Here is a 24,509-nt window from a genome sequence, read left to right as displayed (position 1 = left end):
GAATGCTGGAGGGAATGGAATTGGAAGAAGCAAGGGAGATGAAGGCACGAATGAAAGCGGAGGCTAAACTCAAGTCGCTTCCAAGGAAGAATAAGAAGAACTTATAAACAATGTCCCTCATTAATACTTTATTGTAATTATAAGATTATGTATTGGTTCTTGGCTCCGTGGAATCCTTTTGGACATTTGAGCCTTACAATTAAACTAATTTTAAATAAGAGAAGATTTTGGTGGTTGTTTCAGCGATACTATTTTTTATATTAGTGTCAGGGAATTGAAACAGAGGGAGCAACCATCAAGAAAAATAAAACGGTTGCGACGAATACCACGATAAAGTATCTCTGTTATATAGCTTAATCGTACCGGCGGAAGGAAAATGATAAAAATGCATGCAAGCTTTGTCGCAAAAAATACAGTTGACAACATAGCTTTATCGGAACAGTAAAATGACTTACGCATATCATCTCTTGCGCATGTTGTGAACAAGCTTGAAAACAATGTTTTTCCTTCCAAAGTTCCAATGCAGACGGAGTTTTTGATGAAAAAACGCAAGGGGATTTTATCATTATTACTTGCCGCTACTGACAATGTGTAATCATTTGGCTCGAAGATCGTTTGTTGTTTTGTCATTTTTTGATATGTTTGATTCCCTGATTAATGTTGTTCTGTCACCGTATCTATGTTTGGAATCATGTTTTATTTTTCGGCTCGAAAGTCTTCCAATTTGAGCATGCTATCATTCGCAACCTAATCCCAGTCCCCCAAAACATCCCAAATCCTGCTTTCAACAAGGCTTTGAATCCCTTCTAACCTCGAGAATACCGCGAGTGTGTGACCAACGTACTTACTTGTTTATGAGAAAGTTAGAAGATACTGAGAGGTAAGCAAATATCATCGGTAAGAGACATGTGTTTGATAAAAATTTCCGAAAAAATCTAAAGGCACCGGCGGGATTCGAACCCACATTCCCATTCTGTATACGGGTGAATTACAAATTATACAACTGTAGATCTATGGTCTACGGATGTATTTGGCTAATAACATTTGAGTTTCGAATCCGTTTCCCTCCTGAGTCTCTTTGTGCAATCGTTCTCTAATACACAACAATCGTCTATTATCGTACTTACTAACCAAAATTATGTCGGACCCCCTTCCCAAAATGTAAGTCTGTAAACAAAATTCTGTACATAGAAGGTTAAGTAGTTTTACGGTCATACGGTAGTTTTACGGTCATACATAGAAGGTTAGTAGTTTTACGGTCACTAATGTGAAAAACCTAGATCAATCAAATACGAAACTAAAGCCTAGTTTAAGTGTATTTCACATTTTGAATGACATTTATTGAAATTCGATCAACATTTTATTTAGCATATTACGATATTGCGATTCCATATTTCACCACACTCAACAAAGGTATACTGATGTTTTAAAGCAAATCGAAGTCCTCACGCCGTCGTTGACGTCAACGAAAACATGGAAAAGAATGAATCATTTCCTCGTTACCCTTTGACCGCTTTGACGCTATCCGGTTACAGCATACGTTCTCCCCTCACCCATGTCTGATACTTTCGCTGCTAGGTTTATGCCAGCAAGAACTTTCCGTTTCGCTGGAGGCCATCCTTGCTGGCATTCACCCAGGTGAATTGAATTGACTTTCGCTATATGCAGGTCCATTAGAAAAAAAACCAAAGGGAAAGCCACTGAAGCCTTATAATGAGAGTTATAATCTCATACCAGTGAACCTTTCCATTATACAGATACGCAAGTAGGTCTGGGGCAAGCTTTTGGGCCTACGCTGCTCATCCAAAGTAATATGTAATTCAACATGAACGTCATTAACGTACTAAAAAGATGCTGGTTTTTAGATTAGATTTCGTTACTTAGTAGCAAGTTTACATTTGTTAGTCTCCTTACAAAGATCGGTATACATATCGCTTAGAAAATCGACTTTCTATCTCTATCTTCTGACTCTAAGCGTCATATACCAATTGATTCAGCTCGACGAGATCGGAAAATGTGTGTGTATGTGTGTTGTGCATCGAAAATTTTGTAAGTCATGTTTCCCCTAAACCGAATTGGGTGCAAAAACCACCAAATGGAGTCATAGAACGCATATTTTTTTAAACGACTAACTGTTTCCGGAGATGACCGGAACATGTCTCGGTTTGTACCTTAAACAAATAAAACCCAAAATGTGACACATTAAATGACATGAGAATTCAAAACCTAGTTCTATGGCAGTCATATGGAATGCTCAGGACCACATTTGCAGCATTCGGACAGGTTCCGGGTACCACTGGAAAGTGGTCAGTTCCTAGCTAAGGTCAAAACCCATCATGCGATAACTTAAATCGCATGAGTATTCATAAACACGTTCAATTGTAGTCTTTGGGAGTGCCCAGTACCCTCACTGGTCACATACAGCCATGAGAGTTCATCTTTTAAGGAAATTTCTATTATATAGTCAGAAGTGTCACATCTCACCACAGGTGGATTAATTCAGGTTTTACCTCAAATGAAAACCAGTGTGAAAATAAGCACAAAAACGGCAGCTATTTACTTACTGGTTGGATCAAAGTTTCGCATGTTGGTTGTTCTTTGTTTATTTGCACCGGTATGCTGTTAGAGACGAACAAGCCTAGGGCTGAAAGTCTCTTTAAAAAAAAAAAAAACGGTATCTACCTTTACCACCAGGGACCGAAATCCAACCTATCGCTAATGCAGTTTTGGTAATTTATTGCAGATCAAAGATTAAAGGCATGAATAAGAGGTCTTGTGTTGCTGCGGGGCAAATATAAAACTGATTGTGGTTTATAGAGATATAACTTATTTACGCGTTAGTTAATATTTTTAAACTACATTTTGCGTTTATCAATTTGTATGTTATCTTGAAATAATCTCAAATTTTATAATCATTAAATATCTAAATATTTACGTTTCAGGTTTGAGTGCGTAGACTGTAGAGCTTCTATCGCGATTCTTCCTTATTGGTTATACACTTTCAAGTGTATAGATAATACACTTTCAGCCCATATATATATAGATCGGCTGAGTGCATTATTTACAGAATAATAGTTTATTACGTTATATTCACTGCTCATGCTAGATAAGGGCCTCAGGGAGCCTAGTCAGTAAGACACGGTATTTCCAAGCCGATTCCTGATCCGATCCAGAGCATCTTTCGGGTTGGAGATGTTTTCGATTTCCCTCGGCAGGCTTGTAATTGCTCATTACAGCTAAAATGCTGTTTTTCGTAATTATGAAACTATGAGCTACTATAATGACAATTTTAATTTGAAAGAAGCAAAAAGAGGTGGAAAAGTTTGTGTATGACAAATAAAATTTGTCAATTTTGCTTTCAGAAGGTCACAACTAGCGATTTTATGATCGCTGATTGCTCGCTCATCGCGTTGCTCATCGTTACAGCTAATCGCTATTGTGACGCACTGAAAGCTAAATTGACAGGTTTTATGTGTCATTCACACACTTTACCTTCTCTTCTTGCATCTTGTAAATAACAATTATCATTAAAATATCTCATAACTTCATAAATCCGAAAAATATCATTTTAGCTGTAATGAGCATTTGCAAGCTTGTCCCTCGGCATGGAGTATAATTGTGGTTGCTACATAATATTCAGTTAATAGCTGTGGAAATCCAGTTGGTTTTATGTCGGTCATATTATTAACAGTTGGTTACTTTTTTGGAGCGTTTTGTTCACTACCTGCAGTTCGGTCAGCGCTCATTGCCTTCGCCGTTGGAATAATGCTCGAAATGAAGCTAACTTTGTGTTTTGCATATTCATTCGTGAAATCACTGAATAAAATGCTGTTGACAAAGACACCACATATCGGATTGCGAAGGTGAAGGCGATCTTCACCAAATTTCATACTTAAATCGGAAGCAAGTATGCATTACAGCTTGATGCATAACCCGGAGCAATTCACTTTTCATTATGCTAATAGAAAGGCAGTGAAGGTACGAGTGTCACTTGCGGGGGGTAGAGAGGTCAGATAATGATCTAACGTTGGTGTTGGGGAAATACGGGAAAGTGAAGCATTTCATTCGGAAGAAATTACCTGCCGGGTAGAGCCTCGACATGTACACAGGTGTGCGAGATGTATACGAAGTCCAGAAGCAAAAACCCCGGTTCAAGTACGCGAACGATGAGGTCTATCAGAAAGCCCTAGAGTTATGGGAGATAGAGTAATCCCGCTATTTATACAGTAGGTGGACCGTAATATTTCTGAGCAGGGTTACTTCCACTCACTTGCTATAAAAAATTGTTTATCAGCATTATGGAAACACCCTGTCAATATTGCTTTGAGTATGTCACAATCAGCGATTTAAAGATTCGTGAGCGCTCACTCTGAGTGAACGCTCGCGAATCGTAAGATCACTGTTGAAAAGTACAACATATCATTATATCATCTAATGATTTCATAATTCCGAAAAACATTGTTTTATAGCAAGTGAGTGGAAGCAACCCTGTTTCTGAGGGAACTAGAACATGCCCGGGAGGGCTTGTATGTCCGTGGACTATAAATAAGGCCATTATCGGCCGGGTTTTGTAAAATCATGAAGTTTGATGTGCCGCACGATGGGTTTTAATTCTTGTTGAGTATTGGCCACTTCCCCGGGTCACCGAAACACGCCTGGGAGGACTAGTGTTACCGTGGACTTTCGAAAAGGAAATTATCGGCCAAAATTTGTAATTTTATGAAGTTTGATATGTCGTACGATAGGTTTTGGTTCTTGTCGATAATTGGCCACCTCCCCGGGGGCACCGTAACATTCCCGGGAGGGTTAGTGTGACCGTGGACTCTCAATAAGGTCTTTATCGGCCAAGATTTGTAAAAGCATGAAGTGTGATATGTCGCACGATAGGTTTTGGTTCTTGTTGGGAATTGGCCACTTACCCGAACATTTCCGGGATGCCCAATGTGATCGTGGGCCGTCGGTATAGCTGCCATTGGTCCAGTTAACAGTTTGGTTAACAGTAAAGCCGAATGCCGACCAAAAGTGACCCCAACAGGAACCGGAATAACTCCGGAACCATGTATTGATCCAAATGTTTTCAGATGAATTCAAACACTTCAATAGATTCCCTACAAAAAGTAACTTGTTGTGAAAAAAAAAAAAATTAAGAAATTATGTTTTTCGAGCTAATTGAATTTTGAAATCTATGCAAATTCAGACGTTAGGCACGCAAAGGTTAAAAAAACTTCTAAAGTTGTCGGAAGAAAATTTCTGGGAAATTCGAAAACATCATTCGAGGTTAATAGAAATATTTGGATTAAATGGTTAAATTTATTCAATACATGATAACTAGTTACAGAAGCCAATTAATGAAGATTTTGTAACTTATTCCTAACAAATAAATTTATTTCCTTAAAAACATAAAAAGATATTTGCCTAAGATGATCCAGATCCTGACTGAAAACCTTGTTAATAAAGCAAAAAAAAATTAAGATAAATACTTTGACTATATGTTTAGTATTACTTCTGCGTGAAGTCAACGATTTACATAGTTGAAGATGCTTATTTCAAATAACAGACTAAATTGGTAATTTTTATACGATAGATGGAGGAGACGAAAGTCTAGAGTTGATAGTTCCGTTAAGGGCCACCAACATTAGATCCGTTTGCGTTGCGTTGACGTCAATTTCACAGTTAGACAATAGATTTAGCTGTCACTTTGCCGCAACGCGTCCAATCCGGATCTAATGTGCGTGGGCCTTTAGAGTACGGCAGTGGGAAAATTGCATATAGATAGTAGATAGCGAGCTAGGACAACTTTTAAGGAAGGTACAAATCGGTTTTTTCAATCTCTCTTTACGAAACTCCCCCTTTGGAGAGAGATGGTGAGGGGTGTCCCCCCCCCCGCCTCTCCAAAAACTACTCCGCTGTGACTCTAAAACTACTTAATACGAAGGAGCCTGGGATTGATCCCACGATTTTTTTCCAGTAAACAAAAATGGCAGCCAAATGTCTCATATCACAACGCATCACTTATGATTGAGTTGATGCTGTGACCATTCAAACCCGACGATGTTGCCCCTTACACCAGAATAAGCCACTGCGTCCGACTATCTTTCACACCCGGAGATAAGAAGCTTCGGCTATGCAGTTATGCCAAATAAACCGAAATAAATGACCATCATTCCACGCATATTTTCCATCATCCGATTCTAACCACACAATAATGAGGTATGACTTAATTTTCTTCCATACCATTTCCATTTTTGCTTGGCTGGCACTTTCATCGCCAATCTCCGTCATTCACTCCGATCAGCCAATGCCCAAACTCCAACACTGCATGATCGAGCGTGTTTTCGGTATCTATTCTTTGACACCACACTCCGTGGACAAAGATGTCTCTCATCGCAGCAAACGAACAATAGATGGGCACGGTCGAGTTCATACCGAGTAACAAAGGGCACACCATGCACCATTGCATCAGCAACAAGAGAACAAAACATTTATTCAATAAAATTTAGTAAATGCGCACGGGATATAAATCTAATCAAATATGATTACCGGTTCACAATAACACAGCCGAAAAACTCCAATTACTCGAGAACAAAACACGTGTGTAAAACTAATTTTTCAAATTATCACACGTGAAGCACGGGACTAATACTAACATGTGACTGATCCACTTGGCTCCTCACACAGCACCTTTACACTTTTTGGTAAATTGCTCAAAAAAAAAAATCTTTTGGTCTCCAGTTTCTCCTGCTAAATAGTTTTTTTTTTTGTATTTGCAAAAGTCTGGTGAACGTCGAGAGTAAATCTAGTTGACTGAGTGGAATGAAGACAGCATCCCGTCAACTTTCGTTTTCTCATATGACTACTAAGAGACTGGCACATCTGCCACTCAAATATAAATGCTCCGAACGAATTTGATAGCAAAGATTCGAACCACAGAAGAAAGTTTTTGGTATTTGCTCAAATTTCTATGCGTTGCTTCCACCTTCGCTCAAGCGCTTCTGTATCTGTCGCTTGGATTTTGGTAGAGCTGCCTGTCTTAGCTTTGGGCTAAATATATGTGTCGTTCAAGTTTAGGAACTTTATGGATATACAAATTTGAAAATCCTTCAAAAAAACCGGCTTCCTTCTTTTCATCAAATCCTTTAGACATGGACAATGCCTAAAGACTTATTTCCAATGCCTTTTGAACCTGATTCGCTAATGTACTGAATTGCTAGAGACCCCCCTAAAGCTGCCGTCGAAAATTATACGACCCTTCTCTAGACCGTGAAATCCTCCATAGATGCTCTTGATTCATACGAAAAACCAAGTTACAACTAAAAAATCGAAAAAAAATATGAATGAACATGAAGTTATTGAACTAATCACTTAACAGTAACTATCAGAAAATAAGCCGAACTTCAACAACTCGAAAAGTGTGTTTACTCAAATAACTTTACTGTATGTGTAAGCTTACTCGCATTACTCGTTCTTGCTATCTGAAAACCATGTGCGCATCGCAACTGGAAGGGTAGGTACTCGTGTTTGCCTGTGGCGTCCCAGAAATGTTAACATTCATCAATTATCACCCTTCCTCCAGAAATTGTTGTTGTAAACATACGACCCAAGCCTATCGAACATTTCAATCATGTCCGCGCGCCGTACCCCGAAGATACACGGTTTTCCGGAGCAATTCATCACTTCGCTTTTCTTTCGTGCATGATTCGCTATCGATTTTAGTAGTGTTGACAGTGTAGCTCATCCACTTTTACGGGACAACTTGAAGCTGGCCACCAGCCATTGAGTGGAACGAGAGGAATTTTCCGCCGAACAATCAGCCAATAATAGTAAAAACAGAGGGAACGAAAATTGACGTATTGCCCTGCCCTGCAGCATCGACTGACGGATAAACGAAGCGCATATTATCTATTTAAGGCAGAGTACACTACACAGCTATGCTTCCATGTGCTTCATCGTGGTTGATTGTTTACGAATGTGGCGGACTTAGCGGAATAGCGGTCAGTGTAATCTGTCGATCATCAACGCTATTTTTTTTGGTGCGGAAGTTATGGCGATCCAAGGGAATACGAGTAAACTTTTCCCATATGCCCCCGCTGGGCTTTGATTTGGAAAAGCCACCCAAGGGATTTATTGCAACGGATTGCTAGGTGGGAGAGGCTGAGTTTATGGGATATTTGTATGGGATAAATTTACGGAGAAGCAATGATGAAAATTTATGCGAACCCTTTTTGAAATGTTTATTCCTGTTTTATGCGCCTCGGGCAAGGAATTGTGTGTTCGTTTGCTGGTCGGAAGGAATGGTAATTAATGTAATTTAATTTTCCTGCTGTTGCAAGGTATTGGGTTCTAGGAAGACAATTTCGGTAGCTTGATTTTCATTTTTCCACAGTCATCCAAAACGTTCAGCATGACATGATACATTCAACCAAAGTCTGGCGTCAGCTATCAATCACAAACCATCTGTCGGCCTAAATCATGCGTAAAATTTCTATTTTTGTTTGTTGCTTCCGTTCAGACGGCTCAGCTCTGTTTTGTATACTTTATTTCATTATTTCTGAGCTGTGTTGTTGTTACCCAAAGTATTAGCTAATTACACAAACCTAATCGTTTACATAATATTTCCTCAAGGTTGGCCATTTCCATCAGTCTGTTCCGTTGGTAAATTTGAGCGTCGCACATTTCTAAACAGTAGGGGTATGCGTGGTATGCAAACCCTACAACAGCGAAACAAAACGAAATTTTAGTTTATATTCTATAGAAACTTTCACAATTGGGATTTTTTCACCTTATTGTAAACGTATGGCTCTGTAAGACCCTATGAGATCAGATTTTTGCATAACTTACTTCAAAATTTAGAATACTAAATGCTGTCGTAAAAATGTTGTACAGTGGTAAACAACTGCATTTTGATTACTTTTGCTTATTTTCTTCCACTCCTTGTTCGTTTTTTCACGGATTATGAATCTTAGCTTTTGTTTGGCGTAAAAGGATTGAGTTTTTATTTGTTCTACACAAAGGTTTTGATTTTATAAGTCATGTTTATGTTCATACCTTTGAAGTGAAATTTCAGACTAACAGCACAATATTTGGAATTATAATATTTTACAAAAACCAAATTGGGTTGGTTCTAAGAAGAATTTACGAATACGAAAAGAATTTCAATGCATAACCGCTGATTTCAAATTTAGGACTGCAGAAAATTGATTAGACAGCATGTTGTTCTCATGACCATTATTCGAGATACACCACCGTTCAAACCATCATAAAAATGGACAAGTCATTTGGTATAATATTTAAGCTGATAATGTGTGTGCCATTTTTCACTGTTTCTTTTGACGCTGGGAACTCGGGCATCAACCAGGCATTCTCCTGGCAGGAATTGTAGCATGCCCTCCGCTGCAGCAACGGAAAGTCGGCGGGTCCCGACGAAATCGGGTACCCTCTACTCAAGAGGTTATCAACGCCAGGCCAGCTGCGGATGCTGGAGCTTTTCAACAAGCTCTGGCTCACCAACTCGTATCCAGCGTCGTGGAAGGAGAGCTTAGGCATTCCCATTCCAAAAACCAATGAAACAACTCGTGAAGTTAGCAAGTTTCGGCCAATAGCCTTGACATGTTGAACATGTTTACATTTTCGTGTATGCTGACGATGTACTTATCGTAACTACCGGCCCAACAGCAGCACGTAACAGGATCAAGGCCCAGGCAGCAGTCTCCGCTGTAAACAGGTGGGCCAACGCGGTAGGTTTTCAGCTTTTGGTCACCAAAAGCGTCAGGTACCACGTGTGTCCATCCCGGCACCGTATCAGCGGGCCCCCTATCAAAGTTCAAAGCCAGCCCATACCACTGAAGAAGACGGTCCGTATTCTGAGGGTACTTGTTAACCGGTTCCTCAACTTCGAGCAGCACTTTAAGGCAATCAAGAACGACTGCCGCAGCTGGATCAACTTGATCAGCACCATCTCCCGCCCTCATCGGTCTAACAATTGCGACACTCGTTTCCGGATTGCAAGTGCCGTCATCGATAGTCGCCTACTGTACGGTCTTGGTGTAGCCGAAATTTCAGCACCGATGAGTAGCAGCCTACCACCACAATGCTCGGTTTTCTCCACCGAAGCTGCGGCCATCTTACTTGCCGTTACAACACCCTCGGACTGGCCCATACTGGTGCTATCCGATTCGTACAGCGTGATACAAGCCCTTACATCTGAAACCCCGACTCACCCCTGGATACAGGGTATCGTGGAGGCCACACCCCCGAACATGGTGTACACCTGGATCCCTGGGCACTGTGCTATCCTAGGAAATATCGAAGCCGACAGCCTGGCAGGGTCTGGACCAGCTGGCCCCCGTTACACCGACGAAGTGCCACTACAGGACATAAAGCGATGGATAGTCAGCAAAATGTGGGAAGCCTGGGAAGCAGAGTTGTGCCAATCCCAATCCCTCTCTATCCGAAGAATCAAAGGAACGACGAGCAAGTGGACGGATATGTCGAAACTACGGGACCAGAAGGTGGTTTCTCGTCTTGGGACAGGCCATACAAGAATCTCACAGAATGTCCTACGTTTGCAGAACCACTGCATCCGTGGAACACATCCTATGCCTGTGTCCGCAATACCAACATCTACGGGAGCAGTACGCACTTCCCAACAGCATTAGGGACTACTGGGCGACGAACCTTCTACTTTAGCGACAGTTATTTATTTCCTCAAGGACGCTAGGCTATACAACAACATTTAGGTCCTTTTAACTTTCTTTTGGCTGACGGAACATCTTTGCCGGACGAGGGATTACCCCTCCTACGTTTAAGCTCCGATCTCTTTCAGAACCTTACATAACTTAGATGTACCAGATTGCTTTTTTTTTCGATGCCTGTATTGTTAGTCTTTTTACTGGAATCTGTTTCAATTGATTCTATTTGAGTACATGTGAATTGTAAGCCAACTCCATAACTTAATTTGCAGGAGGACCTCCCCCCCTTTTTTAGAGATGTACTAGCCAACGGCTAAAAATATCTCTAATAAAGACACACAAAAAAAATAATTCACGAATACACCCTTTATGAGATTAGCTTAGCGCTATGTCGACGGTTCCTAGAATATGTACGGGAACGAACAACTCTCCATGGAAATGGAGTTCACTAGTTTCTTTTTTTTTCTCTAATTTTGACTTAAACGATCGAGTTTTGCTTTGGATACGGTATAATCAAATACACTTTATGAAGCCGAAGTACTTCTAGAACAGTACTAGTAGGGTAATAAATTACCGTTCTGAATGTCAGTCTCCCGGTATCTCGGTGGCCCCTTCAATATCGAGGTATAGAAAGTTGGCTGTACATCCAAAAAACTCTGATGAAAAGAGCAAGCAACATTAAAAAAATACAAAGCAAACGATTCGAATCCGACCGTCCCGGTTATTGCTTGATCATCGCGCTCTCTTCAATGTGAGTGATATTTAATCATATTCGAGAAAACATTTACTCAGTCTATGAGTGACCGTGGTTTTTGAAAATGTCAGGAAATAGAACTTATATTTACGGGAGATACAACAAATGTATAGTCCAAAGCTCTTCTTGTTGACTTTTATAAGTCACGGTTTTAGACGTTTCCGTGGAACTGAGATTGGAAACAAGAAAAGGTTCGGACCATGGTTCTGATGCATGCATGCATGCATGATTCAGTATCAACCCATGTATGAATGATAACTGTGTCGAAAACAAATGTCATTACTTTTCCATATCAAGGGAGAACAGCCCATAATGCACCCCTGGGGTAAAATGCCCACTTAAAGAAAAAAAAAAAAAAAACATTTCCTTGATATTCCTGAGATGAATTTTCTGGGTAACGGATTGTGTTTGTTTTTAACTGAAGGATTGTCAAATAATTCCTGATCATGAAATCATATATTGACCTACTAATTCCTAAAAAAAAAAAAACATTTTGTGCAAAACATGACACAGTTGTGAAGTAATGAAATTGGGTTGTTAGCGGAATGCTAAATAAAACAGCAAAAGGGTTTATCTTCCATTTAATTCCACTTAATTAATTTTGGTATCCATGACAGATACGTATTTCGACTACAATGTGCAGTCTTCATCAGTGTCATTCCCACTAAAGAACTTATCAAAATCTAACCCCCTTAAGTACTCATCCCCTAGGTAAAAAAGTCAAGATCATAGGTATAAAAATGAAACTACAATGTGTTGAATCGGAACCTACCTAACTAATAAAAACCAAAGATTTAAGTAAGCTAAAGGAGAAAAATCTATACAAATCTCTAATAAGGAAAATCCCCAAAGGCTTGGTAGCCATCATAATGAAGTAATGAAATTGGGTTGTTAGCGGAATGCTAAATAAAACAGCAAAAGGGTTCCGCTAACAACCCAATTTCATTACTTCATTATGATGGCTACCAAGCCTTTGGGGATTTTCCTTATTAGAGATTTGTATAGATTTTTCTCCTTTAGCTTACTTAAATCTTTGGTTTTTATTAGTTAGGTAGGTTCCGATTCAACACATTGTAGTTTCATTTTTATACCTATGATCTTGACTTTTTTACCTAGGGGATGAGTACTTAAGGGGGTTAGATTTTGATAAGTTCTTTAGTGGGAATGACACTGATGAAGACTGCACATTGTAGTCGAAATACGTATCTGTCATGGATACCAAAATTAATTAAGTGGAATTAAATGGAAGATAAACCCTTTTGCTGTTTTATTTAGCATTCCGCTAACAACCCAATTTCATTACTTCATTATGATGGCTACCAAGCCTTTGGGGATTTTCCTTATTAGAGATTTGTATAGATTTTTCTCCTTTAGCTTACTTAAATCTTTGGTTTTTATTAGTTAGGTAGGTTCCGATTCAACACATTGTAGTTTCATTTTTATACCTATGATCTTGACTTTTTTACCTAGGGGATGAGTACTTAAGGGGGTTAGATTTTGATAAGTTCTTTAGTGGGAATGACACTGATGAAGACTGCACATTGTAGTCGAAATACGTATCTGTCATGGATACCAAAATTAATTAAGTGGAATTAAATGGAAGATAAACCCTTTTGCTGTTTTATTTAGCATTCCGCTAACAACCCAATTTCATTACTTCATTATGATGGCTACCAAGCCTTTGGGGATTTTTCTTATTAGAGATTTGTATAGATTTTTCTCCTTTAGCTTACTTAAATCTTTGGTTTTTATTAGTTAGGTAGGTTCCGATTCAACACATTGTAGTTTCATTTTTATACCTATGATCTTGACTTTTTTACCTAGGGGATGAGTACTTAAGGGGGTTAGATTTTGATAAGTTCTTTAGTGGGAATGACACTGATGAAGACTGCACATTGTAGTCGAAATACGTATCTGTCATGGATACCAAAATTAATTAAGTGGAATTAAATGGAAGATAAACCCTTTTGCTGTTTTATTTAGCATTCCGCTAACAACCCAATTTCATTACTTCATTATGATGGCTACCAAGCCTTTGGGGATTTTCCTTATTAGAGATTTGTATAGATTTTTCTCCTTTAGCTTACTTAAATCTTTGGTTTTTATTAGTTAGGTAGGTTCCGATTCAACACATTGTAGTTTCATTTTTATACCTATGATCTTGACTTTTTTACCTAGGGGATGAGTACTTAAGGGGGTTAGATTTTGATAAGTTCTTTAGTGGGAATGACACTGATGAAGACTGCACATTGTAGTCGAAATACGTATCTGTCATGGATACCAAAATTAATTAAGTGGAATTAAATGGAAGATAAACCCTTTTGCTGTTTTATGACACAGTTGCTAAAATCATCGACTACAAATTAAGCTTGTAACAACATAAATCGCAAAAGAATGGAACGAATTACTTTTTGTATATTTTTTAGATGTTTTACTTTATGAATAACAATTTAACACTCTATTGAAAACTTATTTCTGATGTAATATACAGGAATAATCATTTGAAATACTTCATGTCTTTGTATTCTCTACTTGCATGGCATGGTTTCTTTCATGCGGTGCATTTTACCCCAATGTTGTGGCCATTGTTGTCGTTCGTCTTGCCCAAATGTTGTAGTGCACCATGAATCAGGCGTTTTCCCCGTTATCAGTTTGGAATCGATTTTTAAAATGCCTTGAAAATCATGAAAACGCATCGTTTTGTAGTTTGAAATCTCTCGATGTAATTACCTATACTCAAAAAAAAAATTGCCAATCATATTTCTGTTGTTATCAGGATGTTTTCATTGATAAATAAATCAGTTATTTTTTGTGATATTCAAGGAGTATTTTTTTGTTATAAATTTTGTATGTTGTCTGTTTATTCAACCACAATGATAATTGAAAATCTTGATAACCGGGTATCAGACATTGGTATCAATTTGGTATAATCCTTTGCTCGGGTTATTAGTATGACAGACGTGGCTACTAGAGGATGAGATCAAAACTGACAGCATACGTTCATCAATTGCTGGAATTACCTATTGTTAAGTCTGAGAGTGTTTACACATTTATCATCTGTGTATGCACAGCACAGAAAACCAACAGATGATACTTGGGTCTAGCAATTATCCCAAATGTGTAAACACTAATAGCGAATTTGTTTATTATCGGAGTTGGAACCAGTTCCAACCCAGCGCGAAACCGAACTTTTTGTAAGTGCGAACCTTAAACTGAGGTAGGTTTTAAAAACAAACGATCAAACTGACGTTTGTCAGAAAGCATGCAGAGTCGATCTTGATATCCGATCCAGGTTGGAACTGTAAAATAAACAAATTCGCTATGAGTGTAATCGTAATGGCAGGAGACCTGCCAATAACAGTGTAGCAACCCAAACGGTCAATAATGCTCATAAAAGCATTCGTGATTGGTTGATTTAGACCATACAAATTTGTTGAATTTTAATAGAAGTTGTATGATAAAGCTGTATTACTTTTGCGTTTAACAATGTTTAGTATATTTACAATTAATTTTGTTTTTTTCTATTTCAGATTAATTCAACTCATTTGAAAAATGCATCACAACAAAATGGATATCCATTCGTTATAGATGATCTGAACAAAGATTTTTCTGAAGTTATTGCGATGGTAAGTCAGTTTATTCCACATTATTGTTTAAAATGTAAATTATGCTCTTATCCACTTACTTACTAACTTAACGATCCTGCGCACCTCGAGGGGTGCAAAGGGCCTTTGTGAAAGATGTCCATCCTGGGCGATTACTAGCTTTGCCCTTGACCTGTGCCCAAGTCAAATTTCGGTCAACGTTCTTAATTTCACTAGTAAGGCTCCGCCGCCACGAGCCTCTGGGTCTGCCTCTGCTGCGATGTCCAGCTGGATTCCAGTCCAGTGTTTGCTTGAAGATTTCGTTTCCGTTCCGTCGTAGTGTGTGGCCGACCCACCTTCACTTCCGTTCACGAATTACTGTCTCTATAGGCTTCTGATGGCACAAACGATGAAGCTCGGAATTTGAGATCCAATTGTAGGGCCACCAGGCATGAATTATGTACCGCAGGCATCGGTTGATAAACACCTGCAGCTTCTGAGTGTTCTCCGCTGATACACACCATGTTTCACTGGCGTATAACAGCACAGACTTCACGTTCGAGTTAAAAATTCGGATTTTGGTGCGTCGACTGATCTGATTCGCTCTCCATACATTTCGCAAACTGGCAAAAGCAGCCCTCGACTTCTTAATCCGTGCACCTATGTCACTCTTGGTGCCGCCGTCCGACGCTACATGGCTGCCAAGACATTGGAAGCTTTCGACTTTCTCCACTGCCTGCCCAGCTATCGTGAAATTGGAACGGTTTTCCGTGTTGACATCCAACGATTTGGTCTTGTTGATGGTTAGACCTGCTTCAGAGGAGCGTTCCGCAAGGTCGTCGAGCTTACTCTGCATGTCAGAGCGTTCGTTGTGCTAATAATGCAACATCATCATCCAAATCGAAGTCGTTGAGATGCTCCATGGTAATAGGCTGCCACAGCAACCTACGGTTCGGTACACGGTCAACGGCTCCAATCATAATCTCGTCGATTACGATGAGGAACAGTAGCGGTGATAATATACATCCTTGCCTCACACCCGCGATTACCCGAATCGGGTCAGACAAAGCGCCGTTGTGCAACACTCTGCATGAGAAAGCCTCGTACTGCGCTGCGATGAGGTTGACGATCTTATCAGGGACTCCCTTGCGTCTCAGAGCGCCCCACAAGTTTTCGTGGTTTAGTCGGTCGAAAGCTTTTTCGTAGTCGATGAATACATGGGACTCTTGGAACTCATTGACCTGCTCCAAGATGATGTGGAGCGTGACAATATGGTCCACACAGGATCTTCCAGCACGGAATCCTGCCTACTGTCGTCGGAGAGTCGCGTCGATCTTCTCCTGTATCCGATGTGTTTTGAGCGGTGTTTTGCATTAAAATCACCAATAATGTAGAATTTAGACCTATGACGGGTAAGTTTCTGAATGTCACCATTGAGAAAATTCTTTTGCTGGCCTACGCATTGGAATAACGGCGCCGGTGGTGTAGTGGTAAGCGTGATTACCTCTCACCCCAGTAGGCCTGGGTTCAATCCCAGTCGGTACCACTGGGATGTTCTGAGGCATAACATCTCTGATCACGCCTTCCTTCGGATGGGAAGTAAAGCCGTTGGTCCCCGGTTCATGAGTTGATGGGTCGATAGGTAGGGTCCAGGTGTGGGAGCTGCCTTCCTGGCACGTCGGTAGCATTCGTGCTCAGCACGGAAAACAAGATCGACGGAAAAAACAAACCAAAGGAAAAAAAATACGCATTGGAATGGCAAATAGGCAGCTATAAACGTAAGTTGTCCAAATTTTTTTTTTCAACAGAAACTCCGAAAGTTTCAAAAACTTTGGTTTCAAATAAAGAAAGAATTTTATGTTTGATTCGTCTATGAACAATGATGGCAACGTCACCACAGGGTCCATCAAGACGATCATTTCTATAAATGAAATAATCTGAGTCCTTCTTAACCTTATGGTCAGGTTTAAGGAACGTTTCAGTTATAACGGCAATATGCACGTTATGAACTCTCAAAAAGTCAAATAGCTCGTCTTCATTATCTTTAAGAGATCGAGCATTCCAATTTAAAATGTCTAGTGCTTTAAAATCCATTACTGAATTTTAAAGCACTAGACAATATTATTTACAAATTTACTCCAGTTTCAATAGCATCAAACATGGAGTTAGATTTAAGCATATCAGAAATCATGTCAATTAATGAATTCTGTAAAAATTCCATTTTAGGAGCAGTAATGCTTCCAAAGTCAAAATTGTCAAAATTTCCGTTAGAACTACGTTGGTTAGTATTTTGATTTCTACACGTTGCAATAGCAGCATAGGTAGCTCCATTAACTCGCTGAACATTGTTAGCAGCGAGGGGAGTAGGTATAGATGAAAAATTTGAAGCAGGTGTGATATTTATACCTACGGGTACGAATGTAGAATTTGTTCCTCGCTGACCGTTGTTAACAGCAGAGGAATTTGTACCTGGTCGGAAACGTGGAGCGTTTCCTACTTGTCGCTTAGAACCAGATTGAAGGATCACTTTGTGAGTCTTACATTCCCAAAAATCGGATTTGTGGTTTTCACCACAATTGGAACATTTAAATTTCTTAGGATCTTCCTTCACAGGACAGTCGTCCTTTGCGTGAGAGGAATCACCACAATTCATGCATTTAGCTGGCATGTAGCAATTTTTAGTTCCGTGACCCCATCCCTGGCACTTACGGCAATGGGTGAGGTTTTGGAAATTTCATCCAGTCTTCCTGAAGTGCTTCCACTTCACTCGGACAAGGAGCATAAGGCTTATTTTTTTTCTAAGGCCTTAATGTCACTAGACTTGAAGTTAACTAAATAAAAATCATTGGAAATCCCGTTGCTCAAATCGCCAGGACGGGATTTCATTTTCATTTTGATCACTTGGAGTGGCACATCTAGAAGTAATTTTGCCAGTTAATTTTTGATCTGATCCAGGGTTTCACCACTGGGCAGTCCTTTCATAACAACCTTGAACACACGTTCAGTTTTGGTGTCGTAAGTAAAAAAAATGTGCTGCTTCTCAGTAAGATACTTGAGAAGACATTTAAATCCGTCCAAGGTATCAGCCAATACACGGCATTCACCCCGACGTCCAATTTGTAGTGAAAACTTAACTTTCACGAAATTCAAAAGTTCCATGCTAAGAGCATGGAAATCGGAAGTGGTTATCACAATAGGGGGAATCTTTTCCTTCTTGGCATTAAGCCGGTAAAGTTTACTAGAATTTTTCTTGGATGATGGATCATTCTCATCATCAGTGAGAAAATCAAATTGATTACTTAAATTAATTTCATCAGAAGAGGGATCAAGAGTTTGCCCCTTTCTTTTGCGTTTAGGTGCCATGGCGGCAGTAAATTTTTTATCCAAATCGACTTCCAAGCAGATTGCTATAAGAATCTGAAGGATCGAAGAGGAATTTTCCAATCGTTATCCAAGAAGGATTACCTCTGGTAGGGTTCGAACAAGGATCGAAGAGGAATAAGAGTTGAACAACGTAGGAATTTAACAGGTTGAGCACTGAAAAGTGCTGTTTAAATTTGTTGTAGCTTTAGGTAGTAGTAACACTTCCTTCAGCAAAAAGCAAATAGATCCGCACGGCAAGAGAGCACGATACGGACTGATCTCCTTTCGTTTAACTTTGAGTTATACTTGGCATAAACAGCGAAATCGTTTACCAGCTTGTATACAATATTGCTAATATATGTGATATTGCGCTTAAATTTACACGAAATATCACGTAAATTTATGCCAAATCTAGCGTTAATTTTGTGTGCGCTATATCTTGCAGAAATTTACTTTTTTTTTCGAACGGTGTAGTTCTACACATAAGATCTTCCAATGTTGAATGATATCGGTTTGGATTAATTCCAAAGTCAACCCAAAGTACCCAAGTAAGAAAAAAAAAAGAAACCAACACAATCCAAACCAATAGGAGAAAAAATACACGATCGTTGAAAATTCCACCATGATGGTTTGTAATTTTATATGATTGGAAAAAAGGACATGTAAATTTTTTGACATATGTTACATTATGCTAAATTGTGTGTACGCTAGATTTAGCGTAAATTTACAAATTTTTTTCGAACTGTGTATGTTGATGCATAAATCAAACATTTGTCTTCTTTCCTTTATTTAACGTCGGTCTCTGTTCCGCAATCTAGTGCCAATCACCGACGGACATCGATTGACATCCATTGACGGCAACCGAATGTGCAGGAAGGCAGCTTCCACACCTGTGTAGGATATCGCACACATTCACAACACACATGGGCCGGGACCAACGGCTTTACTTCCCTTCCGAAGGAAGACGTGACCAGAGATTTTTATGCCTCAGAAAAATCCCACCGACCTCGGCTGGGATTAAACCCAGACCCATTGGGATGAAAAAGCAGTCACGCTTACCACTTCACCACCGGCACCGGCTTATCAAACATTTGTGCTACATACGGTTTATAAAGCTTTCTGGAGGAAAGACACCAGCTTAACTAGTATTTTCAGAAATTCACACTCTTATTTGAATTTTGCAACAATACAACTTTGGAAAGCATAGATATTTGAACGAGATAAAATGTGTCCATCGTCCGGCTTCAACAATGATGTCGAACTCATCTTTCGCATTCGCATCCTATGTAGTCATAAAATTGAAAATTAATCAACACTTTGTCGGCTTCTTGGTCGACCACAGAGAATAATGACTCTGTCCTGGCCGGCAGGAGCTGCGACCATCGACTCACTCAAACACATACCATTCACCAGGGCATTGCAAATACCACACCATCAACGTGAACCGAGTCGAGTACAGCTATCCTCCGAAGAACGCGTTACCCACTGAGTTTTACCCACCGCTTTTTCGATGTTATGCTTGTGAGTAGCGTTAAAGGAGACCAAGTCACTCGCAGAAAATCACAGCGATTGGTTGAAAACCCGCCGAAAAAAGCGATGGATACAACTCAGTGGGTAACGCGTTCTTCGGGGGAAAGCTGTAATTTTTTTTAACATTCATTTTCATTTACGCTTTCACATACATCTACGCCTTCCGGTGCACATGAGTACCAGCTTTCCTCAAACCTCCAAGTCATTTAGCATTCCTTTCTATCCGAAGAATCGTACTTTCCACCCATAAAACGCAACAGCCAGTGCCAGCGCGGAGATTAAAATTATGCTAGGACTCTGCTTCCGCCCTGGCCTTTAACCCACACAGCAACGTGATTTAATGTATCGCATATCATTCTCGGAACGCTTTTCAATTTCATGCCATTACACGAGAATCCCATGCGGAAATATGCTACGGATCAACGATTAAATTCCATAAAGACCTCGAATGAGTTTTCGGCCCACACGGGTGCTGTTGCTCTGGCATTGAGCAATAATCATGATTAATGTCGTAAAAAGCTTCGTCATAACGGGCGAGATCAGATTATGAACCATACAATTAAAATTGTGTTACGTTGATTACGTCGTAGTAATTTTTTAAACCATCACTTTTTGTAGACAAGGTGATAAAACATGCTAATCCCCGGAAACTATACGCTGGATAGGCCAACCACCTACTATCTCCGAAATTAGCAAATTGTTAGAGAAATCAACAGAGTTGACCTCATGCACCACTGGAGATGCTCAGGATGAATGCATGGATTACATGGTTGATAAGGTTGTTTAACCGATTTTACCGGTAATGCCGTGCCATTCTGAATTTCTTCTAAAGTTTTCAACGACTACAAGAAGCGTTTTCCAACTTCCACATGAAGTTTTATTAGTGTTCTCTTTTCTTTCGATTTCCTCTGTAAGTTTCCCTTCTCATGGAGATTTTCCCAACTTTTACCAACTGAAACCTTTTTTCGAGGTCCTTTTGGCTTGACCTTCCAAATTCCCAGTAAGTTTATTATTGCATCTGACCCGGATTTTTTTTTTGATCTTCCCTCAGAAGATTTTTCTGAATTTTTCAGTTTTTTTTTCAAATTCCCCTACAGGTCCTTCTGGCTTCCTTGGAAGCGTCTTTCGACATACTTCAGGAGTTTTTTTTTTCGAAATCCACCGGAAGTTTCTACCGACTTCCTCCTAAAATCCATCTGCTTTCCTCTTAAATTGTCTTCTAAATATCCTGTTTCAAATACCGTTCTGGAGTTTCAAAGATTATTTGACAGTTCTAAAGATCATTTTCGGCGTTTCAGGATTGCCCGAATTTTAATGTTTTAATGCTATGACTGATGGTCCTTTTAGTCTTACAATATTTCTCTTCAAACTTGGTGGGTCGTGAGCTTATGTATTTTTTTGTTAATCGTTACCCAACTAACATTTTCAGATTTATAAGCCAACTTTTCCAGCGTTGTGCTGTAAAGTAGCTGAAACAAAGCTGCAGATACAGCTACTTTTTCACAACCATTATTCAATTTGTCAGTCGCTCTGAATAACATCAGCCAATAAACGCTAATGTCACTTCTATACAAATATTAATCAACTTTTAGCTTCAAAACAAAGCTAATAAAGCTAAAATATTACTTGTTTTATGGCTTCTAAACAACCAACCACTCTTGCTGAATAGCATAAACATCAAAAGAGCTTTTTCAACAACTAAACAACCTTATTCTTCTTCTTCTTCTTCTTCTTCTTCTTCGCATTTCAAGCTTATTGCAGATCGCATATTAGCTTATTGCGTGCTCTCAACTTAGTGTTCTAGATGCACTTCCACAGTTATTAATTGAGAGCTTTCGATGCCTGTACCATTTTTGCATTAGTATAATTGTGTGGCAAGTCCAATCATACTTCTATGCCCAGGTAGGTCGAGAAATTTTCCGACCCGAAAAATTCCGAGACCGGACCGGGAATTGAACCAGCCACCTCCAGCATGGTCTTGCTTTGTAGCTGCGCCTTTACCGACTGAGCTAAGGGAGGCCCTGTACTCAACAAATAAACTGTGTTAGCGCTACTGTGGAAGCTATTTTACAGTTAACTAGGTTTATTTTTAGACTTGTGCAGTTTTACAGCTTTTACTCTGCTTCTTTACAAAGCTGAGTTAACTATTCGAGAAAAGTGATTCCTGTGCACTATTATAAAAGCACTACTCAGCGTTCTTGTTGTAGAAGGGCGTGTACATTTGTTTACGTCAATTCAAAGTGTTGGCGTAGCGAAGTTGGTATAGTATCAAGGTTCGCCATTGCGGTCGTCTCTAGTTCTATTCCAGGTTCCGATACAGTGTAAATAATTTGGTAGTGTTGCTTATAAACTAATTTCCATTAATTTGATTCGCAATTAAATAAACATGATAAATTCCTCCAACAAAAAAAAAAAGCGTAAACAATATTTAACCTGGAGTCAAGAGAAAGCTGTGTAGTGCTAATTGGATAATCGGGTAAAGTTTGAGTAAGTGCCTTTCAAGTTCATACACAACTAAACAGCAGTATAACAGCTGTATAGAAGTTTAAATAGATATGCAATAAGAGCTTGTCGCAACCGCCACATCAGCCATAAGTAACTGACTAAGTTTGCCAGATTTGTTTGTATAGAGGTTGAGTAAAGGTTTCCTCATATTGTATAACATTTGAATACAGCTTGAGGCTGTATAAATGAAATGAGTAAAGCGTTTACATTGCGAAAATTGTTAGTTGGGTAGTCGCATTTAACGAAAGTTTGAGAACCACTACTATACCTTATATATTGTATGTCTCGTATTTCTAACAATTCCCACCTTCTGTAGCCTGTATTTCATATGGGCTCGTTTGTTTCAACTGACAAATTCAATTCCATCAAATGCATTTTTTTGTCATCAAATGCACTTTTAAATGAAATATTTGTTTTCTTCTTTTTCTTATTTGGTTTTGTTACGTCCCTACTGGGACTTTACGCCGGCCCTCAACTTAATGTTCTTTGAGCACTTCCACAGTTGTTGATTGAGAGCTTTCCAGGGATATCCCAAAATGACAAAACAACAAACGATCAACAAAACTCCATCTGCCACATAGCTCGATCTGAACCGTGGAAGGAAAAAGCAAAATCGTTTGCAAGCCTCTTGATAACATTCACATACCCGTAAGTGAATGGGGGCTGTCATTTCACCATTCCGATCAAGTTATGTCGTCAACATCAATTGCTTCGTTCCACCGAGTTCCACGATCGAGCTATATTACAGAGGAACTTTATCGTGGTAGCCATCGCTTGTGTTATGTCTCTATTGTTGGTTGCTCTCTCTGTTTGGTTCCTTGGAGCTTTCTACGCCTGTACCATTTTTGCATTAGTATAATTGTGTGGCAAGTATAGTCAGAGAAGTCGAGAAATTTTTCAATCTGAAAAATTCCTATACCGGACCCGGAATGGAAACCTGCCGCCTCCAGCATGGTCTTGCTTTTTAGCTACGCCCTTACCGAATGAGTGAAGGGAGGCCCCGAAATGTTTATTTACGTCGAATATGGATTGCGTCTCGTGTAAAAATAGTTATTTCTAAGTGAGTATTTTTGCACTCTGGTGCCATCAAGTGAGTCGATTCTAAAATAAAGTCTACTAGTTTGCACTCTGATGCCGTCTAGTGAGTCAATGCTGAAATAAAATAGCGTCTGTCTCCATACACAGCTATACTGCCTAGAGATGAACTAGCTTTCGGCTAAAAATCTCTTAAATAAAGAATTAAACAAAAAAAAAGCTATTCTGCCGTTCTACGCATATCAGCCCCATTTTCTAAAAGATGCTTCAGATAAAATCGCGAATAATGTTTCGAATCCTTTCAAAAGAATCAATATTTTTTAGTGAAAACTTCAGAAATTACCTTCCATGAAATCAGTTTACCCTATTTTTTTACGAACAATATTTAATGGGACTGTTATGCCTAGAAATTTGCAATGAAGTAGGAAATTCTTCGCATGCTACCCAAAATTGTTACTTGGGAGCTACTTATCGCTGTTGGGACAAGCTCTTATTGCAATTCCATTTACGCTTCTATACAGATGTTATCCTGCTGTTTAATTGTGTGCGAACTTGAAAGGCGCTTATTTAATCTTTTCCCGGTTTTCCAATAATTACTACAAAGCTTTCTCTTGAAGTCGGGTTAAATATTATTTACGCTTTTTTTGTTGGAGGAATTGATTGAGTTTATTTTGCTGTGAGAATCAAATTAATCGAAATAAGTTATAAGCACACAACCAAATTATTTACCCTGCACCGGAACCTGGAGAATTGAACTCGAGACGACCGTATTGGCAAACCTTAACTCTACCAACTTCGCTATGCCAACACCTTGAATTGACGTAAACAAATATACACGACTTTCTACAATAATACCGTTGAGTAGAGGCTTTATAATAGTGCACATGAATCACTTTTCTCGACTTGTTACTTCACCTTTGTAAAGGAGTAGAGTAAAAGCTGTAAAACTGCACAAGTCTAAAAATAAACATAGTTGACTGTAAAATAGCTTCCACAGTAGCGCTAACACAGTTTATTAGTTGAGTACAGGTTGTTTAGTTGTTGAAAAGG

General features: G+C 39.3%; 1 protein-coding gene across 2 annotated transcripts in view; it reads left to right on the top strand.

Annotated features, from left to right (window-relative positions):
• Positions 1–24,509, top strand: part of LOC135704326 (cGMP-dependent 3',5'-cyclic phosphodiesterase-like) — a 171,514-nt gene that overhangs the window by 44,150 nt on the left and 102,855 nt on the right. For both annotated transcript variants that reach the window (XM_065225760.1, XM_065225758.1), the window contains exon 4: positions 14,973–15,068. In XM_065225760.1, the coding sequence (XP_065081832.1) occupies positions 14,973–15,068 (96 nt within the window). The remainder of the gene's footprint in view (positions 1–14,972; positions 15,069–24,509) is intronic.

Source organism: Ochlerotatus camptorhynchus, unplaced genomic scaffold, assembly GCF_037179485.1.
Source record: "Ochlerotatus camptorhynchus isolate MF236.1 unplaced genomic scaffold, CSIRO-AGI_Acam_v1.1 ptg000233l, whole genome shotgun sequence".
Lineage (NCBI taxonomy): Eukaryota > Metazoa > Arthropoda > Insecta > Diptera > Culicidae > Ochlerotatus > Ochlerotatus camptorhynchus.
This window is presented reverse-complemented; position numbering and strand designations above follow the sequence as displayed.